Here is a 24,899-nt window from a genome sequence, read left to right on the forward strand (position 1 = left end):
CGGCCAGGGCGGTAATACCGGTGGTACTACCGCCCCTGTTGTGGTCTCGACTTTTTCATGTCGGGTTTTCGTAAAAGACCACGTAGGGGGGCGGTAGTAGGGACGACAGTAGGGCGCGGTAGTACCGCTTGTTTAAGCGGTAGTATCGCTCCTACGTTCGCTCCAGCTGCCGCACAGCTCGTTGCCCTCCTCTGTTTTTTCAGCGGCTGTAGGGAGCAGCAGTACCGCTCACTAGCGGTAGTACCGCCCGCAGGGCGGTTGTACCGTTCGTGTGCGCATACTTCTTCCTCAGCCCTGGTTGACCTATGCCCGCTTGCCACAACGGTAGTACTGCTGTGGCAGCGGTACTACCGCTCCATCTACGTGTGACGCCCCAAGACCGGAGCTTCAGATGCCTTCCATGTTTCCGGGTTTCGTCGTGTGTTTTGTTTGGTTCGTTGCATCATGTGCATTGCATCATGTCATCATGCCATCATCTCATAAATCTTTTGCAACTCAACTAAATAAATTGCATGGATCTTCGGTCCATTTAAATCGAGGGAATTCACATGGTGATTCTCTTTATAACATATCCTCCCAATATTAGGGAGCTAAATAAAAATATTCCACTCGTTTGGAATTACCGCAAACACACTTGCAAAATATTCCATGCTTTTCTTACTATATTCCTCGTCTCCAAACTTTGCCCTAAATTCTTTCTTCACTTTCCGGAGGTCTACCAAAAATCTCAACATTTTGGGACCTTTCTAACGCCCACTTCTTATTCGAACTCATTTGAATTTAATTCAAACGAGTTCGAATCCAAACTTTGTACACATGCCCATTTATACTTTTATTGGATCAAGATCTTTATTGCGAGTCCAATAAAATTATCCCCATGCTCAAAATCCTTCCCTAACCCTCTCTTTCTTTTCCTCTCTCTAATTTCTTTTCTGTTAAAGGATTAAGTTTTAAAGAGAGAGAGGGAGAAGAGAACCCAGGCCCATCTTTTCCCCGCAGTCCAACCAGCCCCTAAGGCCCACCTAACTATACCTCGCGGCCTGACCTAGATGGCCCAAAGCCCAGCTCCTGCACCGCACTTCTCTCCCTCTCGATCCCTCCCTCGCGCCGCCAGGAGAGGAGGCCACGCGCTCGACCCCTTCTCTGCCCGATCCCACTTCTCTCCCTCTCGTTCTCTCCTTCCCGATCCTCATCTCCTTTCCCTCGCGCCGCCACTCACTCCTCACGCCACGAGAGCCCCGTGCTCGATCCCTTCTCCTCCCTCGCGCGTCACCACACGCAGGAGAGGGCGCGCCGACCATCTTCTTCCCCCATCTCCATCGATCCCCACTCAGAGGAGCCCCTCTGCCTCGCCGTTGCTCCTCGACGCGCCGACGAACAGGACCACGTCGCGGCCATGGCATCACCGTCCTCCCAACGCCCCCTCTCTGTCGGACCAGCGCTCGTCCACGCCGAATCCTGCAGCCCCGCGCAGTCCTCTCCTCCGCTCCTTCTTCGTCCTCCCGGGCGAGCTGCTGCGACACTGCACCCCCACAAGTCTAGCTGCGCATCCCCTCTGCGCCAACACCACGGCCTCGCCGGCCGGCCATCGGAGTTGTCGACCCGACCTGCCCTGCCGCGCTCTACCCCTTCCCTGCGTCCCCGTCTCGCCGGAGCGCACCACCACCATCATAGTCCTGCGCCACCTCGTGAGGGACGACCTCTTGGCTGCCCGCAGGAACCTTGCTCTGCTCCGGCCCCGACCTCCGCCCGTGACAGTTGCTGCTGCCGCGACTCGAGCTACTGCTCCCTGCTTCTCCACTACCGTCGCCTCTTTGCCATGGCCATCGCCGAGTTCCTCCCAGGACCCCCTGCAGTCATGTACAGGAAAAAAACAAGTCTGAAGACTGGCCGTGGATGTGTGCCTGGTGCTACTTGGATTCATCAAGACCGCCTACCTGGATCGTCAACTACCGTCTCCGGGATTTACCAAGTACCACGACGTATGGTGCCCGAACATCCACCACAACAGCGCCAAGTTCCACTACCGTCGACCCTCGAAGACCCCGTGGACGTCTAGTTCCATGTCGCGATCCCGAACATCTACGGACGCGTACGACTTCCGTGGCCGAAGACCCGTGTACAACTACCGTCGCCGTGTACGACTACCTCCACTACGAACGTCCTGAGAACGTCTACTTCCTCTGCTTTGCACCGAACGAGAACCGTCCCTTTTGCACGCTTCGAAGGTATAACCCCGAGACGATCGTCCGAGAACGTTTGCATGTGTTGTATGAGATGCACCCGTTGTCTGCACCGTGTCCGAGTTGTCACTTGCTCGGTCCTCCTCTTTTGCCGCTAACCCGTGGGAACCCGGTTACCGGGAGCACCCCACTGTTCATCACATGACACGCTCCCGTCACTTTCTTTTGCACCGACGTCTCAATGAGTTGACGGAACCGGAACGTTGCCGTGGCACCGTTTCGTTATCGTCGCCGTGGCACCGTTTCGTTATCGTCGCCGTGGCACCCCTTTCATTTCCGCCACGATGAAAAATGTTTCATAATGCTCTTGTCAACTTTTAAGAAAAATTGCATAAACTTGTTCATGTCATCCGCATCATGATAACAACAATTAAAATGTTTAGATTGTTGTTGCACCAAATTACTAATGCATATGGGGATTTACCGGTTTTGTTGTTTATTATATCCGGCCTCATTTAAATTGTTTAGATGGTATAGTTTGTTATGCTTCACCTCTTGCCATGTTAACCAACATTTAAATTTGTTGAGTACCTAACCGGGAGAGAACTAAATAATTAATGTGGTGTTCCGTCAATATGCAACTCGTTGCATATTGAGCTCCACTTAATTTGTAGGATTGTTTGTGCTCTTTGCCATGCCATGCTTCATTAAACCGGACATGCATCACACTTGGTTGCGCATCATGCCATGTTCATGTCGTGGTTGTTTACTATGTTGTTTGTTTCTTTCCGGTGTTGCTTCTTCGGGTTGGTTCCGATAACGTCGCGTTTGTGAGGACCCGTTCGACTACGTCCGTTTGTCTTCTTCATGGACTCGTTCTTCTTCCTTGCGGGATTTCAGGCAAGATGACCATACCCTCGAAATCACTTCTATCTTTGCTTGCTAGTTGCTCGCTCTTTTGCTATGCCTATGCTGCGATACCGACCACTTGCTTATCATGCCTCCCATATTGTTAAACCAAGCCTCTAACCCACCTTGTCCTAGCAAACCGTTGTTTGGCTATGTTACCGCTTTGTTCAGCCCCTCTTATAGCGTTGTTAGTTGCAGGTGAAGATTGAAGCTTGTTCCATGTTGGAACATGGATATTTTGTTGGGATATCACGATATATCTTATTTAATTAATGCATCTATATACTTGGTAAAGGGTGGAAGGCTCGGCCTTATGCCTAGTTTTTGTTCCACTCTTGCCGCCCTAGTTTCCGTCATATCGGTGTTATGTTCCCGGATTTTGCGTTCCTTACGCGGTTGGGTCATAATGGGAACCCCTTGACAGTTCGCTTTGAATAAAACTCCTCCAGCAAGGCCCAACCTTGGTTTTACCATTCGCCACCTAGCCTCTTTTTCCCTTGGGTTAGGCCAGCCCAAGGGTCATCTTTATTTTAACCCCCCCGGGCCAGTGCTTGTCTAAGTGTTGGTCCGAACTGAGTAGACTGCGGGGCCACCTCGGGGAAACTTGAGGGCTGGTTTTACTCGTAGGATGTCTCATCCGGTGTTGCCCTGAGAACGAGATATGTGCAGCTCCCATCAGGATGTCGGCGCATCGGGCGGCTTTGCTGGACTTGTTTTACCATTGTCGAGGATGTCTTGTAGAACCGGGATACCGAGTCTGATCGGAATGTCTCGGGAGGAGGTCTATTCCTTCGTTGACCGTGAGATCTTGTGATGGGCTAAGTTGGGACACCCCTACAGGGATTTGAACTTTCGAAAGCCGTGCCCGCGGTTATGGGCAGATGGGAATTTGTTAATGTCCGGTTGTAGAAAACCTGAAGTTAACCTTAATTAAAATGCATCAACCGCGTGTGTAACCGTGACGGTCTCTTTCCGGCGGAGTCCGGGAAGTGAACACGGTGTTGGAGTTATGCTTGGCGTAGGTTGTTTTAGGATCACTTCTTGATCATATTTTATCGACCGTGCTTTGCCTTCTCTTCTCGCTCTCACTTGCGTATGTTAGCCACCATATATGCTAGTCGCTTGCTGCAGCTCCACCTCATACCTTTTACCCTACCTATAAGCTTAAATAGTCTTGATCGCGAGGGTGCGAGATTGCTGAGTCCCCGTGACTCACAGATACTTCCAAAACCAGTTTGCAGGTGCCGTTGAGATCGTGCAGATGATGCAACCAAGCTCAGGAGGAGCTCGATGAAGATCTTGTCCTTTGTGTTGTTTTCGTTCTAGTTGATCAGTAGTGGAGCCCAGTTGGGGTCGATCGGGGACCTTTGTCGCATTTGGGGTTCTTCTTTTATTTTGGTTCCGTAGTCGGACCTTGATTGTATTTGGATGATGTAATGCTTTATTCATGTATTGTGTGAAGTGGCGATTGTAAGCCAACTATGTATCTCTTTCCCTTATGTATTACATGGGTTGTGTGAAGATTACCTCGCTTGCGACATTGCTTTCAATGCGGTTATGCCTCTAAGTCGTGCTTCAACACGTGGGAGATATAGCCGCATCGAGGGCGTTACACTACGGTAGTACCGCCCAGATGCGGGCTGCGGAATGCATAACGGTTGGATGTGTCCCCCCACTATATAAAGGGGTATTCTTCTTCAAAAAGACTTACCTTTTCCCCCAAAGCTCCATTAATGCTCCAAACTTCATTTTCACCCGATCTCTCTTCCTAGCCAATCAAACTTGTTGATTTGCTCGGGATTGGTTGAGAAGGCCCCGATCTACACTTCCACCAAGAGAAATTTGATTCCCCCACTAATCCCTATCGGATGTTGTTACTCTTGGGTGTTTGAGCACCCTAGACGGTTGAGGTCACCACGGAGCCATAGTCCATTGTGGTGAAGCTTCGTGGTGTTCTTGGGAGCCTCCGATTAAGTTGTGGAGATTGCCCCAACCTTGTTTGTAAAGGTCCGGTCGCCGTCTCCAAGGGCACCAATAGTGGAATCACGGCATCTCGCATTGTGTGAGGGCGTGAGGAGAATACGGTGGCCCTAGTGGCTTCTTGGGGAGCATTGTGCCTCCACACCGCTCCAACGGGGACGTACTTCCCCTCAAAAGGAAGGAACTTCGGTAACACATCCTCGTCTTCACCGGCTCCACTCTTGGTTATCTCGTATCTTTACTTGTGCAAGCTTATTTGTGTTACTTCCCTTGCTTGCTTGTGTGCTTGTTGTTGTTGCATCATATAGGTTGCTCACCTAGTTGCACACCTAGACAGCCTACTTTGATGCAAAGTTTATTTTGGTAAAGGAAAGCTAGAAATTGTTAGTTGCCTATTCACCCCCCCTCTAGTCAACTATATTGATCCTTTAAATTGGTATCAGAGTCTTGTCTCTTTTAAGGACTTTGTCGTCCGAAGAGTATGGTTGACGTCGTAGACGGTGTGGAGGAGCACTCCGGTGCGAATCCGGTCTCGTCTACAGGAGATGGGGGGACCTCGGTCTCTCATGAGGAATTCAATGTGGCCTTGGAGACATTGAAAACCTGCATGACGACCGAGGTTGAAAGCATGTTTACTAAATTCATTGAAGGGCTTAAACTATCCACCGCACCGTTGAAAGTGGGTGATCCCACTAACAAGGTGACGGATGCTACCTCCGACAAGGGGGAAGCTACGAGTGAAAAGGCTCCTTCTTCTAGTGGTAAAAATGGCATCGACATCTTTGCCCATGTGGAACCTCCACTTGTTTATGATGGACCGATTCCTTCCACTCATTTGAATCATGTCGGTCCTCCCCCTAAGATTGTGAAAAATAAGGACTTTGATTCTTGGGTCTATTGGTTTAAGCATCATTTAAGTCATGTGAATACTAATCTTTGGAGAATCATTGAAGAAGGTTTTATCCACATGACCGAAGCAACTTCACTCCAAGAGAAGCCGCGGACAATCAATTCAATGAGAATGCTCTCTTCATCATCCAAGATGCAGTTCCACCCGAAGATCTTCCTCACCTCCTACCTTACGCCATAGCCAAAGATGCATGGAATCAAGTTGTCTCCCTCTACCGGGGAAGCGCAAGCATTCAACGCTCCAACTATGAAGTGGCGCAAGATGAAGCCGATGAGTTTGCAATGAAAGAAGATGAAGAACCTCGTGAGCTTTATCGAAGAGTAACCAAACTCGCGGTTTCACTCCGAGATCATGGGAGCAAGGACACGGATGACAATTGCATCAAGCGCAAATTCCTCAAGGCAATGATGCCTTACCATAAGGCCATGTCCTCTGTCATTCGTCAAAGGCCGGACTTCCACACCTTGTCCTCAAGTGAAGTGTTGGATGAGTTTGTGGCTATGAGCATCTTGGACAAGACCGCCGACAATGCGGTGCTTCGCTCTCAAAGGTCAAAGAAGCCCAACCTTGCATTGAAGGCCAAGGTTTGTGTTGAAGAAGAAGAAGAAGAAGAGGAAGAAGAAGAAAGCAACCCCGAAGATACAAAGTATGCCTATCATGAACACATGGCACTTGCTTCAAGGCAAATTTGGAGCAAGAAAAACTTCACCAAGAACAACTCAAGTGGCACGAAGAGCAAGCAATATGTGAGGACTTGCTATAATTGTGGCAATGTGAGCCATTTTGTTGCGGAGTGCCCGTATGAGAAGAGGGAAGACAATGGTGGCAAGCTCATCTGAAAGGACAAAGCCAAGTCTTTTCCAAATAAGAGCAACTTCACCAAGAAGACTTCTCACAAGGCGTTGGTGGTACAAGAAGAGTACCATGAGGATGATGATGATGAAGATGATGAGTCGGTTGCCATGGCCTCTGTTGCCATTGCAACAACTCCACGGGTGTCTCTCTTCGACTCACCTAATGAGAACATCACCGCCAAGTGCCTCATGGCTAAAGCCACCAACAAGGTAACCCCCAACATCAAAACTACCATCATTAATAATCCCTCTTTGACGGATTGCATTGATGAACATGCGGGGTCTAATGTGGTGGAGAATGAGTTTGAGTCTTTTATGAACAAACTCAAGGGTAAATCCAAGAAGCACTTCGTTGCTCTCTTGGAACAACTTGGTGAAGCCAATGACATGATTGAGGCTCACGAAGATACCTTCTCTAAGATGGAGGGGCATAGTCGTGACTATGCCGATGAGATTTCAGATCTTTCCAATGCTCTTGAGGAAGAGCGTGGTCTTCGTTTGGCTCTTGAGGAGTCACACAATGATGATCATGCTAAATTAAAGAAAAATCTTGATCATGCTCTTGTTGTATCTCGTGTGCTAAATTCCGAGAAGGCCAAACTTGGGGTTGATCTTGCTAGACTCAAGGTGGAGTTTGATATACTTGACAAGGCTCACAAGGCCTTGAAAGGTGTTCATCCTAGCCTCAAGGAGTCTCATGATCAACTCCAAGTGAAGCTAACCAAGGAGAAAGCCACCTTTCCTCATATGGTGTTAATTGATAATGCAAATGCTACTAACCCTTGTTGTGAGCATGTGCATCTTGTTGAGAAAAATGCTAAGTTGAAGGAGCAACTTGAGAAAGGCCTTGTGTCGTGCATACAAGGTGAGAAGAACCTCAACGACCTTTTGAGCAATCAAAAGGAAGTTGTGGCCAAAGAAGGGATTGGGTTCACACCCATGCCCAAGAACAAGAAGAAGAATGACAAGACCAAACGACCTCCCCCTCTCAAGAAAACCTTTGTGAAGGAGGGAGAGGGTGCTTCCAAGCAGAAGAAGAACAATGTGAAGGGTGGTGGTGTCAAGAAAGGCAATGCCACCTCGTCCAACAAAGCCGGCGACTTTAACCCTTCTTATGTGTTGTGTCGTGCTAGTGATGGACATGTTTATGCCAAATTTATTGGTTCTCCTTATGAGTACATTGAATGGTCTATTTAGATTCCTAAGGCCCTTGTTACTAACATCAAAGGACCCATTACAAAATGGGTACCTAAAACCAAGCATTGATCTCTTGTAGGTGTTTGCTTCCGGTGGGGGATCATGGTTGCTCGATAGTGGAGCTACAAATCATATGACCGGAAGCGAGGACTTGGTGGTGGACGTGCACAAGATTCCATCTATGCCCACCAATGTCGAATGGGGTGATGCCTTGTCTTCTAAGGTATTGGGACTTGGCAAGGTTGTCATCTCTCATGATCTCACGATCGAGAAGGTCATGCTTGTTGAGTCCCTTGCATACAAATTACTTTCCGTTCGTCAACTTGCACTCATGGGCTTTGCCACCTTCTTTGATATTGATACCGTGGCCCTCTTGTGGATCAAGACTCTTAAAGTAGCCTTTGTTGGACATGTTGAGAACGTACTCTATGTGATTAACTTTTCGGAGCGACCCACTAAGACCGCGACATGCCTAATGGCTAAAGTTGACGTGGGATGGCTTTGGCATCGCCGTCTAGCCCATGTCAATATGAGATCTTTACAAAGTCTTCTCAAAGGGGACCATGTTCGTGGACTAACAAATGTTCATTTTGCTAAAGATCGTGCTTGCAGTGCTTGTATCGAAGGAAAGCTACATGAGAAGGCTCACCCTCCCACGACTATCATTTACTCGAAGAGGCCTTTGGAGCTCCTTCACATGGATCTCTTTGGGCCTCCATCCTTTGATAGTCTTGGGGGAAGAAAGTATTGCTTAGTGATTGTGGATGACTATTCAAGATACACGTGGGTATATTTCTTCAAGAGGAAGAGCGAGACCCAACAAAACGTCATTGACTTTGCAAATGAAGCTCAACGTAAACACAATGCAAAGATCTTGACTATAAGAAGTGACAACGGCACCGAGTTCAAGAATTACACCTTTGATGAGTTTCTTAGTGATGAGGGGATCAAGCATCAATATTCCGCACCATACACCCCTCAACAAAATGGTGTAGCGGAAAGGAAAAACCGGACATTGATGGATGCGGCAAGGACCATGATGGCGGAGTTCAAGTCTCCATACAACTTTTGGGCCGAAGCCATCAACACCGCTTGTCATGCTTCCAATCGGCTCTACCTCCGCAAGGGTTTGAACAAGACTCCATATGAGATACTCACCGGTAACAAGCCCAACCTCAAGTACTTTCGGGTGTTCGGGTGTAAGTGTTTCATTCTCAAGAAAGGTGTTCGGTTGTCTAAATTTGAGGCTAGAGCTTATGAGGGCATATTTGTTGGTTATGCTATAAACTCTCATGCTTACCGTGTCCTCAATAAGTCCACGGGACTTATTGAGGAGATGTGTAACGTGGAGTTTGATGAGAATAACGGCTCCCAAGTGGAGCAAAGTGGCACTTGTGATGTAGGTGATGAAATTCCTCCTCAAGCCATAAGAAGAATGGGAGTTGGTTTTATCCTACCCATTGAGGAACCCCTTGTGACCGAAGGAGAAGGACAATGCTTCACTCAAGTGGAGCCATCACCAACCCAAGGCCCACACGCTTCCGAAAAACAAAGTGAAGGCCCTCAACCTCATGAACAAGACCGAGGGCAAGATCAATCTCAAGACGGTGTTGAATCATCAAGTGATGCCCAAGATCAAGTTCTCTCCTCCGAGCAAGGTCAATATCAAGAGCTACCCCAAGATCAAGAATAAGCTCAAGACGGCGCTCAAGATGATCAAGTGACCGCTCCTCGACTCACCCCCGAGGAGGAATTGGAGCATCGTGCCGCCAAGGTTGCATCCAAGCTCTCCACCAAGGGTAATATCATGAAGAATGTGCTTGGAAGCATTCAAAAAGGGGGTAAGCACTCATAGACAATCGGCAAACTATTGTGAACATCACGTGTTTGTCTCTTGTGTTGAACCCCAAAGGTATATGAGGCGCTCGAAGACCCGGATTGGCTAAATGCCATGCATGAAGAACTCAACAACTTCGAGTACAACAAGGTGTGGAGATTGGTGCCAAGGCCAACGGGGAACCACAATGTCATTGGAACCAAGTGGATATTCAAGAACAAGCAAGATGTTCATGGGACCATCGTTTGCAACAAGGCAAGATTGGTGGCACAAGGCTACTCCCAAGTCGAGGGTATCGACTACGGTGAAACCTTTTCTCCCGTTGCTCGCCTTGAATCCATTCCTTTGTTGATTGCCTATGCTTCTCATCACAACTTTAAGTTGCAACAAATGGATATGAAAAGTGCTTTTCTTAATGGTCCTATTAATGAGTTGGTATATGTCAAGCAACCCCCCGGGTTCGAGGATCCCTACTTTTCCGATCATGTGTATCAACTCGATAAGGCACTCTATGGCCTTAAACAAGCCCCACGTGCGTGGTATGACCACCTTACCGAGTTGCTACAAGATCGTGGATTTGAAGTTGGGATGATCGACCCCACTCTTTTTACTAAGAAGGTCAAAGGGGAGTTGTTTGTGTGCCAACTATATGTTGATGATATTATCTTTGGTTCCCCTAACAAAGCTTTCAATGAGGAATTTGCCGCTCTCATGACCTCTAAGTTCAAGATGTCTTTGATGGGAGAGTTGAAGTTCTTCCTTGGATCCAAAGTCAAACAAAGAAGAGAAGGAACCTTCATCAACCAAGCCAAATACACTCAAGACATGCTAAAGAGATTCAAGTTAAGTGATGTCAAGCCGGCTTCCACTCTAATGCCCACCAAGTGCCAACTTGACATTGATCCCAATGGTAAAGCGGTGGATCAAAAGGTATATCGCTCCATGATTGGCTCCTTGCTTTACATTTGTGCATCTAGACCGCATATCATGTTGAGTGTGGGAATTTGTGCACGGTTTCAAGCCGCACCTAAGGAAAGCCACTTTGTGGCGGTCAAGCAAATCTTTCGATATTTGGCTCATACCCCAAACTTTGGCTTATGATACCCAAGAGGAGCAAACTTCAAACTTGTAGGATATCCGGACTCCTATTGGGCGGGAGACAAAGTGGATAGGAAGTCCATTTCCGGAGGGTGCCAATTTCTTGGTTGCTCTTTGGTGAGTTGGTCTTCCAAGAAACAAAGTTTTGTGTCTCTCTCGTCCACAGAAGCGGAGTATGTGGCGGCCGGTAGTTGTTGTGCACAACTTCTTTGGATGAGGCAAACTTTAAAGTATTATGGCGTCATTTGTGACAAAGTGCCTCTTTGGTGTGACAATGAAAGTTCCATCAAGATTTCTCTCAACCCGGTCCAACACTTCAAGACGAAGCATATTGAGATTCGGTATCACTTCATCCGGGATCACATTAGGCTAGGGGAGATCGAGCTCAACTATGTCAACACTCATGATAACCTTGCAGATATCTTCACGAAGCCCTTGGATGAATCAAGATTTCGCGAGTTAAGGCATGAGCTAAATATCATTGATTCGAGCAATGTGACTTGAACCCTTGCACACCCCACCACACTCATCTTGATGTCTACTTTAGATGTAGGCATGGACATAGGGGGAGTGTTGTTCTCTCAATGAACTCTTCCTCCCCCATTATGCATAAATTGATCGAGTCTCTCACATTAGCCATTTTTGATGGTTCTTGTGCCTGAAAGACGGGTTTTGGTCATGGGCCCAAGGATAATTCTTCGCGGCGCCATACCATTTGCTCAAACATAGGTGGCCTCGGCCACCGCCCTCTCTTCTCGAGAGTTTATCTGTGTGATGTTTCTTATTGCTTGTGCTTCTCTCTTTTAAGTGGTTGTGCTTTGGTTTGGTCGTGTTCGGTTTTGGCTTGTCGTGTCTTGTGTGGTCCTTCTGTTTTTTGCTAGTCGGGCGTAAGCCATTGTTTCCCCTTGTTCCTGCTTTGGGGCGCCTGAGTGGTACTACCGCGGCAGCAGAGCGGTACTACCGCCCGGACGACACGGTACTACCATGGAGTGGTTCACTGGGCGCTTCGTGCTCCAGATCTGCACCGGAGCGGTACTACCGTGCCTTGCGCGGTACTACCGTTTGGGGCGGGGCGAGTGGGGTATGTATCGGGCAGGGGGAGTTTCTACTCCCCCATACCTGTTCAGTTTGCCCCATCTCCTCGTCCTCTCCTCTCTCAGGCGACTCCCCAAGCACCGGAGGCTCGCCGCCGGGCCGCCGGATTCAGGCCGGCTCCCTCGTTTCCGTCCGATGGGATCCTTCCCCACCCTCTCCTCATGCCATGGATGCCGGTATTGCCCCCGTTCTTCTCTCTCTTGGTTCTCCTTCTTGGATCTAGGTTTTGGGGCTATACTCGTTGCATCCCTCGATTTAGTTGTTGAATCGAGGCTTAGGAAGGACTTGGGAGACTGCTAGACTAGGGTGTTTGTCGATTAGGTGTAGAAATATGATCTTGTGCATCTCCGGTAGTACCGGATATTGCTGCGGTAGGTGTTAGCCCGCTGACAACCGCTCCAGCGGTACTACCGCTGTACCCTAGCGGTACTACCGCTCTGGTGCACGGTACTACTGCCGTGAAATGCCATTGCTCCTGTTTCTATACCTAATTCTCTTTTTGGTCGTCGTTTTTCCATGGCTTATGCTCTCTTGCTTTTTGTGGCCTTTGTGTGCATGTGCTTTCAGGTGGTAGTAGCTCCGGGCATCAGGCTCGTCGCAGGAATCCAGACCGTGCAACAGGTTCCAAGCGCTTTCGCTCGTCAGATGCTCCAGAGTCTGCTGGTGGTGGTGGTGAGGGTGTCTCTTCTGAGCCGCCAAAGCGCAAGGCCAAGGTTCCAACATCAAAGATCTCCGCTGGACGCAAGCCTGCTAATCTGATGTCTGCCATGGAGTTTTGCACCAAGAGGAAGCACAATCCCTATCATGTGGTTCAAGAGCTTGCTCTTCAGAGGCGTCCATTTTGGAATAGGTTTCAACAGTCAATCTACCATGATGTCTTGAAGAAAAAGAATAACTTGTTTGTGAAGGTCAAGTCTATCGATCTCACATACATGGAGAAGGACCTGCCATACCTTGGGAATGCTCTGCAGAGGTGTGAGGAGTTGGACATCAAGAGGATCATCACCTTCAACAAAGACTTTGATGCCGAGCTCGTGGCCCAGTTCTTTGCCACCGTTCACTTTGGGCATGATCCGGCCCGTACTCTGTCTTGGATGACCAATGGTGTCGTCTGTCTGCACCATGGAAAGATTTCATGGTCAGCTTGACGTACAATGATGAGGGTGCCCAGACCCCACTTGGGTTTTGCTCTCATAAGGAGATTGCCGCTACTCATAAGGAAAAGCTTTGGCCCTATTCTACCAGGAAGGTGTCTGAGACTGGAAAGATTTCTTATGAGCTCTGGCCCTTTATAGACATCATGCGGATCTTCCAGAACTCCCTATTCCCTCGGATTGGCAACTTGGATCGGGTGCACTCTTACCTTGTGGACATGCTTCTGTTCTATCAAGAACATCAGGGCTCTCAGCAGGTGCTGGATGTGTCACATGTGATGTGGTCTGAGCTTCACTCTGCTGTCATGGAGCGCAAGTGCATCATCTATGGCCCCTATCTTATGCAGCTTATCAAGGACACTTAGGCAGCCTAATTTCCAGATGAGGAGCTTGTCACAGACAAAATGGTGTCTCATGACACTATCGAGCTGCGTCAGAAGAAGAAGTGGAGTTTGTCTACTCTGGCACCTCCTGTGTAGGAGACTGTCCTATCTGATGATGATGAGGAGGAGGATGAAGATGGGCCGGAGTATGAGCCCCCATCTGAGGAGCCCTCTTAGGCGAAGAAACTCAAGGAGAAGATGAAGCGTCTGTTCTGCTTCCAGGTGAAGGGCCAGTACAAGGCTCACAAGGAGGCCAAGATGGCTCGTCGTCGTGACAAGGCCATTATGAGACAGGTTGGCCTTGAGGTTGCTGATGGCTCTGAGGAGCGGATCACTGATGAGGAGTCTTGATTAGAGTGCATTGCCCGTGGTCTGACACTGAGGAGGACACCGGAGTTCGTGCTTCTCCCCGTACTGCAGAGGCCTCTGAGGAGGAGGAGAGGGAGCATGAGTGGTGATGCCATGGAGACCTACTACCATCGTGGGTCGTGTCGTCCCTTTTGGTGTCTTGCTGCCAAAGGGGGAGAGTTAGGGATTTGCCTTAGGTCTTGTGTTGGCGTGTTCGTGTTCTCGTGTCTCGTGTTCGTGTTTTTGTGTCTTGTGTTCGTTATGTTCGTTCGTTTTCGTTTGCTTTCTTTCGGCTGTGAGCAAGACCATATGGTGTAAGACATATGTGAACTACCCTATCCTATCTACTTTAGTTTCAAGTACCCTATTATATTGTGAGAGGCTTCATCCTCAGCATTTATATTATTGCCCTCATGCTCGTCCTTGCTTAGTTGTACTTGTTGTTATTTTCATATGCAAGGATGTTGCCTGCCTACAAAATATAGGGGGAGTTTGATCCCAAAGATGTGCACACAGATTTTCATGCTAATTCCTTGGTGCACACCTCTAGGGGGAGCCCGTCTATATTTTGTTAGAAGGGGGTTTGCTTATTTTCAGTCACTTTTTGTGCAAATCCCGTGTTGTCATCAATCCACCAAAAGGGGGAGATTGTAAGGGCATATTTATCCCTCTAGTGGTTTTGGTGATTGATGACAATACGTTTGCAGTCTAATCGTGTGCACTAAGTGTTTCAGGTGATCTATTATAAGGGCACTTTGTGATTGTTCCCCTCGAGGACTTCACTTTGGACGGGTTATTTTCCTTCGTTTCTTTTCGGTGGAATTGAGTCGTAGGGATAATCGTACTATCAAGAGGGGATCCGTTTCGGAAGAGTATGGGTGGAATCATCACGTACACTTTTTCCTTGCACCCTCGTTGTCTTCCCGCCTGTTGGCATTTCCGTGTTGTGCAAAACAAGGGGTGCCTTGTGTTACGCGGTAGTACCACGGCCAGGGCGGTAGTACCGCCGACCGACGGTAGTACCGCTTGTTAGTACCGCTGGTACTACCACCCCTGCTGTGGTCTCGACCTTTTCGTGTCGGGTTTTCGTAAAAGACCACGCATGGGGCGGTAGTAGGGACGACAGTAGGGCGTGGTAGTACCGCTTGTTTAAGCGATAGTACCGCTCCTACGTTCGCTCCCACTGCCACACAGCTTGTTGCCCTCCTCTGTTTTTCCAGCGGCTGTAGGGAGCAGCAGTACTGATCACTAGCGGTAGTACCACCCGCAGGGCGGTAGTACCGTTCGTGTGCGCATACTTCTTCTTCCTCAGCCCTGGTTGACCTATGCCCGCTTGCCACATCGGTAGTACCGCTGTGGCAGCGGTACTACCGCTCCATCTATGGTAGTATGGCCCAGATGCGGGCTGCGGACTGCATAACGGTTGGATGTGTCCCCCTCACTATATAAAGGGGTCTTCTTCTCCAAGAAGACTTACCTCTTCCCCCAAAAGCTCCATTAATGCTCCAAGCTTCATTTTCGCTCGATCTCTCTCCCTAGCCAATCAAACTTGTTGATTTGCCCGGGATTGGTTGAGAAGGCCCCGATCTACACTTCCACCAAGAGAAATTTGATTCCCCCACTAATCCCTAGTGGATCTTGTTATTCTTGGGTGTTTGAGCACCCTAGACGATTGAGGTCACCACGGAGCCATAGTCCCTTGTGGTGAAGCTTCGTGGTGTTGTTGGGAGCCTCCGATTAAGTTGTGGAGATTGCCCCAACCTTATTTTTAAAGGTCCGGTCGCCGCCTCCAAGGGCACCAATAGTGGAATCACGGCATCTCGCATTGTGTGAGGGCGTGAGGAGAATACGGTGGCCCGAGTGGCTTCTTGGGGAGCATTGTGCCTCCACACCGCTCCAATGGAGACGTACTTCCCCTCAAAAGGAAGGAACTTCGGTAACACATCCTCGTCTTCACCGGCTCCACTCTTGGTTATCTCGTACCTTTACTTATGCAAGCTCATTTGTGTTACTTCCCTTGCTTGCTTGTGTGCTTGTTGTTGTTGCATCATATAGGTTGCTCATCTAATTGCACATCTAGATAACCTACTTTGATGCAAAGTTTAATTTGGTAAAGAAAAGCTAAAAATTGTTAATTGTCTATTCACCCCTCTTTAATCAACTATATCGATCCTTTCAGCATCTCCAACACAAAGCCCCAGATCTATTGTCCCATGAGCCAAGTAGGTTCGGATGCCACCATGGATTAAATTTAATGCCTCAAATATGTCAGTGTAGCTTGCGGAGGAGCCAGTCGCTTGAGTGGAAAAAGCAAGAAAAGGGAGAAAGAGACGTGGTCTAGATGCATAGGCAATATAGCTCACCAATCCATCGTGGCTCACTTCATGAGGCTACCTGTGCGTTGGATGAAAGTGAAACTGGACGGTGCTTCAACTCTATGTGCTGATGCCGCCTACCACTGTGCTGATGCCACCTATCAAAACTGCTTCGTTCGCTCTCTGGAAACCACTCTAGAGAGGCAATCGAAGGCGACCTTCCGCCTTCCCTCTCGACATCAGTGTCGTCGTGGGTCCTCGTCCTTCTTGTCTGCCGCTTCAGCGGCGGGAGTGGATGGGGACCTTGGCAGTTTCTGTTCAGTAGGGAGATAGGATAGGTTGAGACGGCGTCGTGTTCGAATAATCTGCTTTTGCTCTTCCTCCATCTCAGTGATGTTCTAATGGTCGGCAACGAGGAGCAGGCGACTCGGTCTTCTTGCCGGTCTCCAGATCCAGTGAGATTTGTGCCCAATGGTCGACGCACGACACCCTCCCGGGTGGTGTTGGCGTCGACTATTGCAGTTGTGTTTGGTGTCTTGCAGTGGGGTGCGTGGATGGCGACAAGTAGTGACATTCCTCTTCTTCGACCACGTCAGATGATGTTGATGGCGTCGGGATCTAGCGGACATAGGGAAGAGCCCTAGCCGATGTGCCACAAAGCCTAGGTCTCGTCGCTTGTGGCGGTCCGATCCATCGGCTTGAAAAGCATCCTTGTATGTGAAGGTGCTCCTCCAGATCTGAATATGACGACAACTCTCGTATTTCTCTCGTGTTGCCTCGGTGACTGCGAAATATAATGGTGGATGACATTTCGGCGTGGCACATGATTCTTCCAGAGTGAAATTCTAGTTTTACTTCTTTTAAATAAAAGGCATCATGCCCGACTTAAAATTAATGGAGTCATCAACCGGCTAGGGGATACAATGGTGTTGCAAACATTGGTACAAACTTGATACAAAGAGTGAAAAGAGGAGGCATCTAGACCAATATGCTAACTAGAGAAGGTTACACACAGGTGCCACTAAAGACAATTACAACGCGTGCATAGGTCGAAGAGACACACGAGATGGAGGGTGACCGCGAGAATGAGCACCGTCGCAAGAGTCAGGACAACAGGCCGGGGACGGAGGAGAGACCACCATCTCTCCTCACACATTGCCGAAGGGGAGACCTCATCTTTGCTCGCCCCACTAGAGCACCACCACCGGCCAGCAAACCCACAACGCCACCTGACAGCGAACCACAACGGTCAGTGCGGGAAGGCGACCACACACCCACCACCAATGACATCCTGCGGAAAACACACAGCCGCCATGGACGCAGACAACTCGATGCACATCCATAACCCTCCACCCATCACAAGGCGGCATCTTCAAGAAGATCACGACGACGGAGCGCCACTGCCGCCTGGTCGCATGCATCCAAGGTTTTCACCCGGGATGAGGAGGAGGGAGGAGGAGGGAAAGGAGGAATTCGAGCGCCCCCCTCAGGGAAAACGGGGCGCCACCATTAGCATCGAGGTCGACGGGAGGTCGACCGGGGGTTTCCCCTCCCAGATCTTCCCCCACCACGCCCACTGGCCGGTCTGGAAGCATGGGACCCGGAGACAGCCGGATTCGCAGCCGGCGAGGGCGGATGTGGCCGAAGCAGCACGCCGGGATCCAGATCTGGCGCAGCCGCCGAGGCAGACCAAGCCGCGAGAAGCCACCGCCTCCCAACCACCGCCCACGTGACCGGGAGGGCGAGCCAACACCTGTAGTGCCACCCGCCGGACGAGGTCGCCGCCGCCTTTGCACCTAGGGCCGCCGCCTCAGCGTACCAAAGCTCCCTGACAAGACGCAGGCAGCAGGGACCTCGCCGCCACCTTCACCGGCAGCCGCGCAGGAACGCCGACGACCTCCTCGGGTGGCGGCGGGGAGGAGAAGGAAGGAGATGGAGGCCTGGAGGGGCTAGGGTTTGACGCCCACGAGGAGTGACCCGAGAGCAGGGGAGGGCGTCGGGCTTCCTCCTTTGCGTTTTTTTTCTAGTTTTACTTTCTGTGAAGTCTTTGATGCAATATTACAAAACATCTACTCTATGTAGTACTAGTAAAACGCCCGTGCGTTGCTACGGGCTACGATTCACATAAATGAATCAATGAAATGATTAGGTCGTCTCCAAGGTTGAAGTTCCCTTTTCCCGCATACGTCCTAACGTGTAGGATATCAAACAAGCTTCCAGCAGGCTCCTCAAAATCCAACCATCTGGACAGTCCGTGTCCGGACTATCTACCATATTGTCTCCAGCACTCTGTCCAAAAAAAACTCACCCCACAACATACCCTTCCCTTTTCCTGTCGAACCCTGCCCTTCCCGCTTGGTTTTCCGCCATAGCAAGACATTTCTCCCGGAAGCTCACTCCTTTAAAATCAGATGGCGCCCACCTCATCGTCACCATGGCACCCTCTGTCCTTCACACCATACTTCCGTACAGACAGCCAAGGAGGAGTCCCCCGCCAACCGCCCCGCTCTCCGCCTTGATCCCCTCCCCTAGTGTTCATGTCGATCCACCGCCTTGATCCCCTCCCCTAGTGTTCATGTCGATCCACCGCCGCTATCAAGGGGGACGAGGTGTGCGCCAAAGTAATATTCATCATATGAGATGGTACCATACTTTATAAGTTTGAATGTGTCGAGAGTTAGGTTTAAAGTTGTCGAAGACAGTTTTCCATTAGTTATCTTGATATAAATAGAGATCATTGATCACGCTTTTAAAAATCCTAAGCATTTGCATTGATCACAAATAACAAACCACATAAAACAGATGATTATATGTGTGAACCTCATGTATTTTCAGGACAATGTTGCAAATTGCAAGTGAATATTTTTTCTCCCCAAGAGAATTTACACACATGCTTAGTAAGGCAACATCAATGTTTGATTCTACAACATTAGATGCGAAGACTGCATTCATACATTTTGAAGGCAATATTATTTCAAACTAAACAGATGCATGTTGGTTAGATTATTTTACCCTAAAGATTAATTCATTAATATCATCTTGTAGACCATCCATCACTTTGTTTTGCCCGCAATTTTAGTATGTACAAGTACACCATCCACATAATCAACAAGATACACTTGCACAGAACAGAACAAAGAAGACAAGTTGGGAGTTGAACATCTCAAACTGATAAGGATCTTGTATCTATTTTCTAAAATGATTCCTTTATAGGTAAATTTTATTGGTGACAAGATTTTGTGGAAGTTTTTTTCTAACTTAATCAAACCCTTCAGCAGCTGTTGCGGTTCTTATACTTCTAACTGAATGAAGGTCATCCAACTTACATCAGAAAAATGGGATGACGAAAAGACAAATTTGGTACCAAAATATTTGGAATTTTCTCGAGATAAATGTTCTTGAGAACCATGAAACTGTGGCTTGATGGGTCCCTAAATTTAAGGAGCTCTTGCGGTGTGCACCACCAAACCAAGGCATATGACTTGCTGATAATAAAATTTAATCAGTACTAAGCATACGGTGTTCTGGCAGCACAATGCTATTGGTTAGTGCCAGAAAAGTTGCATATAGGAATGAAAATAATAACTCCTTGTCACCCTATGTGTACCACTATCAGTCTGTTCATATTACCATTATTTTTCACAGTACAAGTCTATCAACGCCAATTAAGTGTTTAGTACCAAATCTGCCCTCCTAAACAAAATGGACGACTCCAAGCTCGTAATCTTGTAGTGGGTCATGTATTTGGATTATAAATCTACGAAAATAATCAACCTGTAAATATGAACAATGTTTTGGGTCGATCTATTTCTTAAGAAGACAATAAATAAAATCTACCAACATGTTATGAGAAACCCGACGATGCACTGCCTTCAAAAAAGAGTAATCAAATTAGCACAAATGAGGAAGACGGATAGCACAGACAACGACCACGACACGATGCATCACCTTGAAATATCTTGTTCATTTAGAAGTGGACGTGCCAGATCTACACTGGTCACTGGGTATAGCTAATTAGTGAAATAATCTTCAGAAATCATACCTGGATCAAGGGACAACAGCCGCTTGTACTGCAGCAAGACATCAAGTTCAACATGGTCGTGCTTGGATGCTCTCTTGTCTCCCTCAAAATATGTTTATCGTGAAGGATAACATGGTTGAGAACGTCACAGGATGTTGTGATGAGCTCTGCTCGATATATCTTAGTGAAGATCCTGCGGGCAAAAGGAAAGCAAGTTATCATATGAGGCCTGCAACTAATAGAACGAAAAAATAAATCTAGCAAACCTAATTGGATACTATGTGCAAAAATTAACAAATTTGCTAGCCAACGCCTCCACAAACATATCTGATGACCTATAGAAAAACATAATTCAGTAGTACTCGTGTGTGTTTTGTATTTTGTTATCGTCATAGGTAAAACTACCATAATCAAATCCTTAAAACAATCTGACATCCACATTCGCATGCATTATTTTTCAAGACAATGTTACTGAGCATCTTGTTAATTCAGGGCAGAAAGAAGTAAATCATATCAGGCGTGTTCTCACTCAAAGCTTCAGACCGCACAACTCATACAGATTGCAGGGAGGTAGCAAAGTAGCTATGACAATGAAGAGCAGATGCGGGGAATATACAACAGCTTTTCCCCAAAAATCTAGACCTGTCACTTCAATTGCATGGATGGTTAACCTGCATGATTATATCACCAAAAAACCTCCCACGTACAGATGGGCCAATATGCCAGATTGGTACATCAGTTTAACATGAAGTTGTTCCACTTGGGTACAACTATATATTGGTTGTGAGGCCACCCATTCATGTTGAATGATAATATTCAAACAATTAAGATCATGCACAGATGCATTACCGGCAAGGTTAGTAAAATTCGGAATGATCCAGCATAAACGTAATTTTCATGAACATGCTTAGAAAATGATTATCATGATATATACACCTATTTGCTCTAAAAAACTTAAACCAAATGTGTCGTGGCACAAAAATGTCATAGTACGCTCCCAAAAATATTTATACATGGACACAGCAAGCTCTAATCAGAAATAACAAAACAAATGTCATCTGAAAAAAAAAAACCATGGGAGGTGGGACGAAAAAAAACCCGGAACGGAGACTACCAACTGAGATATTATATTTAGTGGTATGTTAATCACTAAATACCAAGTATTAAACAATCTTGATAATTTGAAGTAACAGTAAGCAACTCCATACCTATTCGTTAATGTAGAGATGAACAATTGATTCAAGCAGACAACATAGAGTTCTTCCTTTAATTCAGATCGCCTCCTGTATTAAAAATGAACTATAGATCAAAAAATATGTAAGCTTGCTTGGCGAAGTAGCATGAAGATGAGATGATTCCACATTATTCTTAGAGATTCATGCATACCATACGTGAGTAGACCAAGAAGATTGGGACATGTCTTTATCTACACAAAGTGAAAAATATAGTTGGAAGTGAATGATAAAAAGAGTTGGGCGTGAGTAAGGCTAGATGGTGTATCTACACAAAGAAAACTTACTTAAACGCCTAATTGTACATTCAATTTTGTTAAATAAAAAAGGTGTAAATAACAGAAGCTTTACCTATTAGCACAATGTTTGCAATTGAATTAACAAATGGTACTGAAAAAACAAATAATTTGAGTTCGGCCTGCAGCTCCAACCACTTCAATCCCTGGAAAGCCATCTAAACCTAATACTATTGGCTTATGGGGTCCTGCAATGTATAAACAAAAACACTTTGACGAAGATCGGCAAAAGATAAATCACATTTTACATTTTGTAGCAAAGAAGCGACATAGGCATTGGAGCCATCATTGTTTGTCAAATTAGCTAAGAACTATATCAATTATAACACATAACTAAACTCAAAGTACGATAAAAAAAATCTCAGACTAAATTTGAAACTGTACCTTATAAAATAGTTAAAGATATCATTTGATAATCTTAAAAGAAAAGGCGGTTCGAAAGTAAAATCAAGGTATGAACAAAATATCGGACTAAATGTGGAAGGTCACCTTACATTTTATGACTGAAAGGGGAGAAAAGTATCAGCAAATGATTTTGCAATTCAAAAGAAATCAACACAAAGATTACATAAAAGCTGAAATTGAACCTACTGGTCCACGCCAAGAGTTAACGGCTGGATCGACCTCTCCTAGCCAACAACATTGTGACCGCGCACTTGAACAAGACATGGCATAGCCACCTTACCGACTCGATTGCGTATATCGGCACCATCAGAACGACGCCGACGAGGAACTTCTGCTCCTGGAAAAGAAGAAACGCAGCAGCGGTGAGTCCAAACACGAACACAGCTCCAGCAACAATTTACCCTGCTGTATAGAAAATAAGAAATTCAACACCGACTGATGATAACAAGCAACCGACCTCTGGGTTCTTGTAGGCCGAGAGGTGGTTCAAGAGCAAGTAGATGGACAGCGAGAGTGATACGGCGACGAAGAGCCCCGAGATTATCATGGCCCAAACTGGCAGCGAGTAACTCTGGAGCACCAGTAGCAATTTGTCGGCCAATTCCATTGCCATTGCCATCGCGCCTGTCTGTCCCGCCACTTGGCTGTACTCAAGCTGATGCCCCCTCCTCTCTTGCGCCGCGGGCACATTCGCGATCAGGATTCACTGTTCCAGGTTGCGGTTCATATAGCATCATGGTTAGGAATTGGACCTTCCAAATGGAAAATTCCCAGTGATGCACAGCCCCCTGGCTGATACTGAAGTCGTTTTGGCGAGACCAAAAATGCAGAGTGGCGTGCCCTGTTTCTGTTCCTTCCTCCGCCTAATAATACTCGGCGGGATTCAGTCACCTGCAAGCACAAATTTAAATGGCGTTTACACGAGGCAGCAAGTGCTCCGTCGGATCGGAAGGGAAGGGCCAGCAATGGCGCAATTTCGACTGGAGGGAAATAAATAAATAAACATGCTAGGAGCTCGTAATCGAAGAAGACGAAGCAGAGCCACCCTCTCTGTATTTTTTAATCAACTTCAAATAATTAATTGTGTTACCATTGGATTACATTTTCTTCAGGCGCCTTGGACAGTCTATTTCATTGGCAACCAACCTGAAACTATACAGAACTGAAATCTAATGAATTTCAGCATCGAACCCCAACACAGAATCTGCTCAAGCTTGGACCGGCCATCCTGCTGCTCCTTTTTGGCTTTTGAACCACACGACATGTAGATACAGATTGACACCATTAATACGCATTCAGGTGCCATGTGAGATACCTCACACAATTGATCAAACAACCACCGGCAGCTTTGCATGTCGCCAAAGAACTGGATCTTTTTCATCTAAGTAAATACCAAGACACAGTCAGAGCAATCTTGGTAGTAAGGCAATCATATATGTTAGAAACCCAAAAGTAAAGAGATCAGACTATTCTAAGGGAGGGCGAGATCTAAGAAGATGGAGAACCTGATGATGGAGGATCAGGGCATCTGAGGAGGCCTAACCTAGACGACGGTGAAGATCTAAGATGTAGTACCCGATCTCGGCCGCCTCCGCAAGTGTCGCTCCTCATCTGTCTTCCCGCTTGGTAGCTTCGCGGCAAGCATCTTTCTCCTCTGCGCACTCGTCCCTGCTTTCTTACTCCTCTCGCCCCCTCGGCATGTCAGGAGCGCGAGATGAGGTGGTAGCGCGGCGGGCGGGTAGAGGGAGGAGCCGCCGCCGCCGCCGCCGAGATCCACATAGCATGACGGTTGTAAATTCCTGGTCAACATATAGTTTCCTATAGCCCAATTCTGAACGCGAGCCATATAGGAGTACAGTTCAGACACATTTACAGTTTAGAGGCAAATTAAACGGCAGAGGCACGCACCTCCATCGTCGACGGCGTCCACATCAACCCCTAGCTCCTCGACCAGGTACCCGCACACCCGTGGCCTTCCCTTCCCGGCAGCGAAGTGCAGCGCCACGAGACCTTGGTCCTTGGCCGCCTCCACGACCTCCCTGGGACGGCCTCTGCCCTGATTCAGATCTCTCACCAGCCCTGCGACGCGACGAATGGGAGAGTCAATGCCTCCCAGATCCAAACAAAACCCGCCCGGAATCGCCACGTACTCTTGAAGAGGCGGAGGTCGCCGCGGCTCGCCGCGTGGAGGAGTGGAAGCGATCCGTCGACGGGCGGAGGGGGCGGGCTAGGGTTTGGAGGGGCGGCGCGGTGCTTGGCTGAGGTGGCGGCGGGGTGACACCGCGCCATGGCGACCAGCGGTGGCGAGGTGGCGCTGTGGGATCCGCGGCGGCGGCGGCGGCGTCCCTGTCGATCCCAGATCGAGGCCGCTGGTGAGAGGAGAGAGAACTTTTTTCCTTTGCGATTCTGAAAACCGGTGGACGAAGGCGTGGGAGCGGGATGTGACGAAACAAAACCGACGAAAAAAAGCCGACGAAAAAAAACCATTGAAGGTGGGACGAAAAAAAAACCCGGAACGGAGACTACCAAACATTACAAGTAGAGATTGATTGGTTCGATTTTTTTTGCGTGGAGGGAACTACCTGAAAGGTGGGAGGAAGTACGAAAATAAACCGTTTCGGCTGAGCGGGAGGTGGGAGTAAGTACCAAAGAAGTACTAAAAAAGACCGGGTAAGGTGCGAC

General features: G+C 47.9%; 1 protein-coding gene across 4 annotated transcripts; it reads right to left on the reverse strand.

The window, feature by feature from the left end:
• Positions 1–19,099: 19,099 nt before the first annotated feature.
• Positions 19,100–24,608, reverse strand: LOC125544686. Of its 4 annotated transcripts, XR_007299603.1 has the most exons (9): positions 24,368–24,608; positions 24,126–24,296; positions 23,723–24,048; positions 23,364–23,598; positions 22,675–23,108; positions 21,868–22,554; positions 21,671–21,710; positions 21,493–21,567; positions 19,100–20,477 (listed from the first exon to the last, which is right to left on the reverse strand). XR_007299603.1 is itself a non-coding variant. In XM_048708432.1 (4 exons), the coding sequence occupies exons 1-3, from the start codon at positions 24,504–24,506 to the stop codon at positions 23,894–23,896; spliced, it is 465 nt and encodes a 154-aa protein (XP_048564389.1). In that variant the 5' UTR covers positions 24,507–24,608; the 3' UTR covers positions 23,118–23,598; positions 23,723–23,893. The 4 variants fall into 4 exon arrangements, 1 of the variants encoding a protein (XP_048564389.1); XR_007299601.1 differs by having other exon boundaries at positions 19,101–20,477; positions 21,671–22,554; XR_007299602.1 differs by having other exon boundaries at positions 19,102–20,477; positions 21,671–22,554; positions 23,723–24,016.
• Positions 24,609–24,899: the final 291 nt, after the last annotated feature.

Source organism: Triticum urartu, chromosome 3, assembly GCF_003073215.2.
Source record: "Triticum urartu cultivar G1812 chromosome 3, Tu2.1, whole genome shotgun sequence".
In the NCBI taxonomy this organism is placed as follows: Eukaryota; Viridiplantae; Streptophyta; class Magnoliopsida; order Poales; family Poaceae; genus Triticum; species Triticum urartu.